This window comes from Acanthamoeba castellanii (assembly GCF_000313135.1).
Source record: "Acanthamoeba castellanii str. Neff unplaced genomic scaffold scf7180000084757, whole genome shotgun sequence".
In the NCBI taxonomy this organism is placed as follows: domain Eukaryota; phylum Discosea; order Longamoebia; family Acanthamoebidae; genus Acanthamoeba; species Acanthamoeba castellanii.
In genome coordinates this window covers 356,773-364,810 of record NW_004457453.1, presented here as the reverse complement: position 1 = coordinate 364,810, position 8,038 = coordinate 356,773, and the positions used below count along the sequence as shown (strand labels likewise).

Genomic DNA, 8,038 nt, shown 5'->3' with positions numbered 1-8,038 from the left:
TTGCTCCGTGGTGACGGCTCGTCTGTGGAAGAGAGGCCACAAGCCCACACCGCAGGGGAGTGGCATGGTTTGTCACGGTCGTTCTTCGGAGCTCGGAGTTGCCTGCACCCTGTCGCTGTCGTCTTCCTGGTGTTGCATTTTTTACATGCCGGAAGATTTCGCGCCAAAAAACACGCCCTGTTTGATTTATGGGCATAATTTAATTGGTATCATTTAGACAAGAGCCGCCAGATCCGACGCAATCCTGCTTTGGAGTCGAGCAAGATGTCCTCCATGTACGTGATGTATTCTTGATTTTCCATGACGCGCTCTTTGGCACGATTGGACTTTTTTTATTAACGATGTTAATTGTTGTTCCTGCAGGACCTCAAGAAGTCGCGGCGGCATGCCGCGAGTGTATTACTACCGCCTTCGGCAGCAGCCGGCTTCTGCCCTCGTAGATGCGGCAGATTCGGGCCTCCACTACCGCGGCCAACAGGGGAAGAATGGTGAATGTGAAGAGGGTGCCGGTGTCTATGGACACGCTACCGAGGAGATCCCCAACCAAAATCAGGTCTTCTCCCTCGAAAACGAAGAATCAGACGACTTCCTCGAGGAGGAGCTGCCCCACAAAAGTGAGTCCCTGCATCCCGCTTGATCTTGGTGCGGAGGGCTTCTGCTGACCCTTTCGTGTGCTATTTGCAGAGTATGTCGAGGAGAAGGAGCGAACGCAGCTTGGTGAGGAGCTCAGCCAGACAACGAGCTCGGTAGGCGAGTGGCTGCAGCAGGCGTGGACCCTGCTGCTCACCATCGCCTACCTGCTCATCGCTACTGGCACCTTCGTTCGAAAGCTCTGGACCACGGTTCGTACACGTAGCTAGCTTGCGGATTATGCGACTGACGTGTACGCTGACATGCTGATCCTATTCCAGAAAACGTACCGGTATGGGCTGCTCGTAGCGCTGCTCGTGGCACTGTTCCTCTACTTCTATCAGCCCACGCCCACCGTCGTGGAGGTTCCTGTCGCAAAGCCTGGCGTCGTGGTGATGCCTGGCGGCACGACTACTGTAGTTTACGATGACCGGCTCCCTCTCAACGTCGAGGTTTTTGTCAAGCGACTCGTCGAGCAACAGCTGGCTAAGAAACAGGACGACACTCTCTCCCGCGTCATGCAGAGTGCGTTTCCCCTTTCTGTGCCCGGCGATCCTGTGGCCGCTTTGCTCTGTCTCGGGAGTTCTGGCACTCTGATCCTCGCAAGCTAACCAGGCACACCTCTCTCGCTCTCTCTCTCTCTTTTCACTACAGAGCTCGCAGCCGACAAAGAGGAACTCAAGCGGAGGAGCAAGGAGGAGCTCCTCCATTACCTCGATGACAAGCTAGGCAAGATGGACGCTATGATCCGTGCCCACCTCGACACGCCCGCTACCATCAATGACTCCGTCTCTAAGGTACACAGGGATCAGCTTTCCTCCGTGGCAAACCCGAACTGACTGCCAAGCCCACCCAACGTCGGCGTACATAGGAACTGAAAGAGCTCGAGGCCAAAGTCGGGTCGGAGCTGCAGCACCTCAACGAGAAGCTCAGCAAGATGGACGTCACGGTCCGTTCGCGCCTCAACGCGCCTGCCACCACCGCCACCGCTGCAGCCCCCATCGCCGCTGTGGTCGACGGCTCAGTATCCCAGGTAGCACCACGCTGAGGCTCCTGTTCCTCCCTCCCCTCTCTGACTCCGGAACCTGTTTCTTTTTCTTTTCCTTTTTAGGAACTGAAAGAGCTCGAGGCCCGAGTGGAGTCGGAGCTACTGCGCCTGACGCGCGAGATGAAGAGTGGCAACGATGGATCGGCGGAGGCCAAGCGAAGCCTCCAGGCCCAACTCGACGCCCTTCAGCGCCGCGTTAGCGAGCTCACCGAGTCGGTTGACAGCAAGATCGAGGCAGCTCGGCTGTCGCAGGAGCAGGCCTCTGTGGCTCTGAGCGATGAACAGCTGCGCGAAGTGGTGCGTCTCGTCAACGCGAACCAGCGCGCCGTGGGCGCTCAGTCGCTCGGCGAGGACCAGGTGCGCGAGCTTATCCAGAAGGAGCTCGAGGTGTTTGCTGCCGACCGGCTCAACATGTCCGACTGGGCGCTAGGCGCCGCTGGCGCACGCATCCTCCACGCCTACACCTCTGACCGCTACGGCAGCTCCCTCCTCGGACACCTTCTTGGCCAAGTTGGCGAGCCTCCTTCGGCTCTCCTGACGGTATGTTCTCTCGTCTCTTTCGTCTCTGTCTTTGCCTTGTCGCCCTTCTCTCTTTTGTTTCCAGCCGGTGGCTTACCTTGGGTGTTTGGCGTACGGCCGGTGCTTCTTTTCCGCCTTTGCAGCCGAGCCTGGTGATGGGCCACTGCTGGGCGTTCCCGGGAGAGCAGGGCAATGCCACCATCCAGCTGCCTCGCCGCATCAAGCCCACCGCCTTTTCTCTCGACCACGTCTCCCGCGGCGTGGCTCGCGACTTTAGGAGTGCGCCGCAGCACTTCAAAGTCTGGGTACCAGCCCCCCCCCACCTGCCTCGCGCTCTTTTGTGTTGGCGCCCTCACCTCACGTACTTATTTCTTTACACACGTCCACAGGGCTACACCGACAAGGCGGCGGTTGCGGACGAGAGCAAGAGTGTCCTGCTGGGCGAGTACCGCTACGACATCTACGGGACTCAGGTGCAGACCTTCGCCGTGCAGCCCGACGCGCAACTCGACGCGGAGCAGAGCTTCAGCGTGATCAAGCTCGCTGTCTCCTCCAACTACGGCCACGAGGACTTCACCTGTGTCTACCGCTTCCGAGTCCACGGCGACGCCGTCTAGACTCCCCTTCTTCTGCCCTCTGGCACACCACTTTCTGAACAAATAAACACAACCCCCCCCCTTGCAACACGCGAGCGGCTCGTCCTGATTGTTGGTTCCTTCCGGCACTGCGCTGGCGGCAAAGTGAAAATCAGTAGAAAAGAGGACAAAGGGAAAATACAAATGGAAAGGAAACAGAAAAAGGGCGAGGGTGCTTGATGGCGCAACATAATGGGGAAGATCCGCTACGACGGCTTCGCGAAGACCCGCTGCTGCTCGCATACCAGCCAGCTGCCAGAGCTTCCAAGCGAAGCTGATGAGGCTTTCAACGCTCTCATACGAGAATGGATTGTACACTGCTACTCTCTGTCACGTTGGGGGCGGGTCCGTGCCTGGCTGAGAGCTGGCACTCACTATTTTGTTGCCCCCCCGGGCGTGCAGTTGACGTTGGTGGTCTTTCTGGGCCTCTACGTGGCATCCCACCTCACCCTACGCCGCTTTCGCTTCCGCTACCCCGGCGATGGTGCTCCCTCCTCCATAGCGCTCAGCTCGTGCGATCCGTTGGTCCGCGACCCGTACCTGGCGCTGACTGTGTGTGCATGCGCGTGTGCGTGTGCGGCACGTGCGCGGGAATGCGGATGGGCTGCAGCTGAGGAGCAGGACCGATGGCACATCCCGTGCGTACCTTCGTCCTGCCGTGGAGCTGCGCGCCATCTGCTCACGCTGTTGCTCTCGTTTGTGTCGGTTGCGGTTGGTTGGCCACCGTCGCAGGCTGGTCCTGTGCGGCGTGGGGCTGACGGTGGCATTCGGTGCGATGGTGCTGGTGCCCTTCACCATCCTGGGCCACGAGGCCATGGCCTCCTACGGGGACAGCTGGTACGTAAAGTGGATATCCTACAGCCTCATCCTCGGTACCAACCTCCTCCCTTCCACCTCCTCCCCTCTCCCCATTTGGCTGATGACGACGCAACACGCACTCACGCTCGAGGTTGTGTTGTGGTACGCACGGTGTGTGCGGTGTGTGTGTGTGCGTGTGCGTGTGTGTTGCAGGGCTGTGGAACAAGATCTTCTGGGGCGCCAACCTGAGCTTGTTCTTCATCCTCCCGCTCGCCTACTTCTACTATGAGGCCGAGGGACTGGGCGGCAAGGGCGCCCTCGCGCGGCTCTACGAGGCGGCCGTCGTGTTTGCGCTCGTGTCCTCTATGCTCGCCGGCCTCGTCTACCTCCTCTACAACTCCCTCTCCCTCCCCACCTCCCAGGTGCGCTGTTGCCCCCTTCGCCCGTGGGCTACGTTGTATGGTACGTGACCAACTGATCAGCTGACCTGTGTGTGCGTGTGCGTGTGCGTGTGCGGCACCACCACGATGACCAGTATCTGGTGTTTTCGTACTCCCTCATCTCGATGCTGGGGTCCCTCCTCTTCCTGGGCACGGCCCCTCTGGGCGTGCTGCGCCTGGCCTCCTACACCACCAAGCTCGCCCGCAACGGTGCGTGTCGCCTCCACCCTTCCTTCTCCCCCCCCCAACAATAATCTCGCCGCCGCATGTGGCCGGTTGGCCGCCGCCGCTCTTCCGCTGACCGGCTCTCGTCGCGTCACCACCAGTGCGGGGCGGATTGCCGCTTTCGCGCAGCAACGGCGCGGCTCCGCCAATCCATCCGTCGGCCCTGCCCTTCGAGCGAACAGCCCTCCGGGTGCACCTTGCCGGTACAGCCTGCATGCCCTCCCGCTCGCGTGCGTGCGTGCGTGCGTGCGTGCGTGCGTGCGTGCGTGCGATCGCCAACATCCGAACATGTGGCCCGGGCGGTTCTGTGTGCGGGACTAGAACGCCAGCTGGACCCGGAGGTTACCATTTCGCTGCTGCATCGACTCGACTCGTGCGATGCGCAGGTGCGACGCGAGGCGGCGTCGACGCGGTGGCGGGTGGTGCTAACGCACATCGCCTACGCCGCGTCGCTGCTCCTGGGCCTGGTCATGTCCCTCTTCGCCGGCTACATCGTTGTCCGCGTGGCCCTCCACCTCTTCGTGGGCCTCTTCCTCACCGCCCTCATACCCACCCTCGCCGCCCAGCTCCGACGAAGCATGGTACCGCCACCGCCTTCCATGCGTCTCCTCCACCACCACCTTGTCATCATCATCGTCATCGTCATCGTCGTCATCTGACTTCATCTGTGGTGCGGGCAGTTGGCGGCCTTTGCGCCGTTGTCGGCCCTGGGCACCCTGCTGGACTGCAGCGCGGTAGTGTACCTGATCCCGTCCATCCTGCTGGGGTTCTACGCCCTGCCCGGTACGCATGCCCCCCCATGGGACGACGACGTTTTTTCCTGTCGCGCGTGGCATACGTGCCTTCTTAACTCCCCCTCCTCCTCCCTCGCTTCTATCGGGCACTCTCAGGACTGGGCCGGCTTCGGCCCGTGGTAGGCAAGACCTCGATGGGCGGGGTGGTGGCCAACACGGGCGCGATGGTGCTCATGGCTTCGTCGTTCCCCGTGGTACTGCTGCCACCGCCCGCCTCCCTCTCTCTCTCTCTCTGCTTGTGAGCGTCCAGGATCGTCACGTGCTGCGTTGCTGGTTTTTCTCACACGGAGGCGGCGTCGCTAGGTGGTCGACCTGCTTGGCCTGTCGCGCCTGGATCTCATGGGCGCGTTCGGGTGTGCGTCGTACGCCCGCGACCCGTGGTTCGCCGCGTGCTACTGCATTGCGTTCCTCATCGCGTCGGTCGTGTCGTGTCGCCACTTCCTCTCCACCGTTCGATCGCCCATCCTGCCGCGATCCCCCGCCACATGGCACGCCAAAACCGCCTGACCGCCCACGCCCACCACCCGCGAGGGATGCCATCACCATCATCAGTGTGGTGGTGTGGTGGTGGTGGTGACGGCATCAGGAGCAGGATTTGCTCCGCGCCCTGTCCTACTTCCTCCACCCACCACCCCTTATTTATCGCTGGCTGCCTCACGCTGGCCACGGCCAAGAAGAGAGACCAGCCAAACAAGAGCCACACAGCCAATGGTGGGATTGGCTGACAGACAAGCAGCTTCTTGCCAGCGCCAAATACCTGTGGTTGTACCACCACACAATTCTGTGGGTACCTTTTAACAGATCATTGGGATGGTTCCATCTCAGAGGTACCTCTCACAATTAGTGTGTGCCTGAGTGCCAAGCAGCTCTACAGCACTGCTGTCCTCACCATACTTCTACATTGTCCCCATGGACTGTGGGTTTATAACTTCAACAAGGGGAACCTCAATGTGGGTCCTTCCACTGGATCAACACCACTGCTGTGGTCTTGGTGCTCTTCAAGGAGACTTTGCCCACCACAGCGCCTCTCCTGTGACCACCTGGCTGTTTTCTTTGCCTGTTGAAAGCATGGGGACCCATACACCTTTAACTTACCCACTGGGGCAGGTGAAGTCTTGCTGCAGAAACTTGCACTCATTGGAAATGAGAGGTCCAGTCATTTCAAAAAGTGATTTTGTTTGTGAGTTTAAGCCCATCTCTGGTTTGGACAACACAAAAATGGTTTTAATTTAAAAATAACAAGACAAAATTAAGAGCATCTTGAGATATGGCAGATAAAAATGCCACCATAATGAGAGATATGATGCTGTAACTGGGTCATCAGTCAAGGCCACATTAGGTTGGTGTGGTGTAATGGGAAAAGATTGGTGTAATGTGAGGCTTCAAGACTTGGTTAGCCAGTTGTTCTTTATTTTCTTCACATGGTGGTGATGTTCCATTGAGCACACACTTGAAAACACCATGTATGGAGTATGCAGTTTGATGAATTGGCCTGATCTTGATGAAGGTGGTCACCTTAGCCCTACCTGCACCAAAGAACTGCCTGATCTTGAGACACTAATTTGTTGGTGTTGCATACAGCACCTGAGGTTTGTTACAGATCCTGGTGTGGGCGATGGAGCACTAAGGCAGCAATGGTGGGTGGACTAGCTTCACATGGGGTCAGTCAAGGGTCTGGCGTGGAGCCCCACCAGTGATCTTCTTGCCACCTGCTCCTCCAATTGCACTGTCCACTTCCTTTGCCATCAATCATCCTCTCATCCTCCTCCTCATCTTTACAGATCATCATCTTTTTTTATGAAAGCAGGCTGGGGTCAGCTCATGGCAAGCAAATAAAGCACAGTTTATGTGATGATGGTGCAAACAGGAGCTGATAACTGGAGTGAGTGTGGAGGTGGAGGCAGTGGTGGATTGTGGGTAAAGGCTGGGGGGAGTGATGTAGGGCGAGTACAGAATTATGGCAAAGGTAAAGGTGCATGCACCTCACTCACTCGCTCACTGACGCCCATTGGGGAGTTGGATGGGAGGGCACACACCCTTGGGCAAGAAGAGTGCATGACCAGCCACCAGATTGCAATTGACCCAGAAGCCAAGCACTCTTCTTCCCCAAGGGGGCAGGGGTGAGGGAGGCAGAGGCACAGCAGCAGGGGGCAAAGGAGGGCAGCAGTGGTGGAGGGAGGCATAGGTGGAGGTGTGATGGCAGAGGCATGGCAGTGGTGGTGGGAGGCAGAGGCATAGTGATTGATGCTGCGTTCTTTATCTTCATTCTTCATTTGTATGTTTTTTGCACAATAAAAACAGATACACCACAGCTGGAGTACCACTCACCACCACAGTGAGGAGGATGGACAATGACAAGCAGAAGAGCAAATGACAGCAATCTTGTTGTTTCTTTATTGCTTCCAGTTGTGTTAGTAAATGACATGTCTCTCTTATTCATCTTGTGTACCTTTTTGGTTGGCAAAGAAGATTGGATTGGGCTGAGTTCTATCTAGTCAACAGTCAATGGGGTGGTGTTGTGTCATGTGCATGAGAGAAAAAAAGGTGGGGACTGGTCAGCAGCTTGTTGGTTGGCAGCACATTGGTCAGCCTGACCTGTTGCTCCAGTCAGCATCAGTACAGTTGCTGTGTAATGGCAAGGTTGTCCTTGAGTGCACAGTGTTCTGCGCATGCTCTCCATGTCCACTGCATGTGTTGGTGCAGCAGGTGATGAAGGAGGAGGAGGCCAGGGGGACCTGGGAAAACCAAAATGAGAAAGGTTCTGGCAACGAGTTTTATTATTATTTGTGGTTGGAGGACTGACAAAGTGTGGGGAGCCGCCACTTCGTCACGCTCTTATCATACACAGTGGCAGCAATGCTGTCGCACAGGTGGTAAAGATCTTGGGACAGTCAAGAAGAGGGAGGGAGAGCCGGACGACATCGGATAGCGCCTGGCGCGTTCAAAAAA

The 8,038-nt window shown here is 57.7% G+C and overlaps 2 protein-coding genes across 2 annotated transcripts; both read left to right on the top strand.

Annotated features, from left to right (window-relative positions):
- Positions 1–385: 385 nt before the first annotated feature.
- Positions 386–2,814, top strand: ACA1_210110 (Sad1 / UNClike C-terminal domain containing protein; the record flags this gene model as incomplete). The annotated part of the gene is made up of 8 exons (XM_004339983.1): positions 386–614; positions 685–842; positions 912–1,155; positions 1,285–1,427; positions 1,502–1,663; positions 1,742–2,218; positions 2,341–2,502; positions 2,587–2,814. 8 exons carry the CDS (start codon positions 386–388, stop codon positions 2,812–2,814), a joined length of 1,803 nt encoding a protein of 600 aa, XP_004340031.1.
- Positions 2,815–3,024: 210 nt separating this feature from the next.
- ACA1_210100 (protein lmbr1l, putative) lies at positions 3,025–6,153 on the top strand (the record flags this gene model as incomplete). The annotated part of the gene is made up of 12 exons (XM_004339982.1): positions 3,025–3,144; positions 3,235–3,316; positions 3,443–3,470; positions 3,565–3,704; positions 3,844–4,052; positions 4,166–4,280; positions 4,397–4,485; positions 4,682–4,876; positions 4,976–5,078; positions 5,186–5,283; positions 5,393–5,512; positions 5,956–6,153. 12 exons carry the CDS (start codon positions 3,025–3,027, stop codon positions 6,151–6,153), a joined length of 1,497 nt encoding a protein of 498 aa, XP_004340030.1.
- Positions 6,154–8,038: the final 1,885 nt, after the last annotated feature.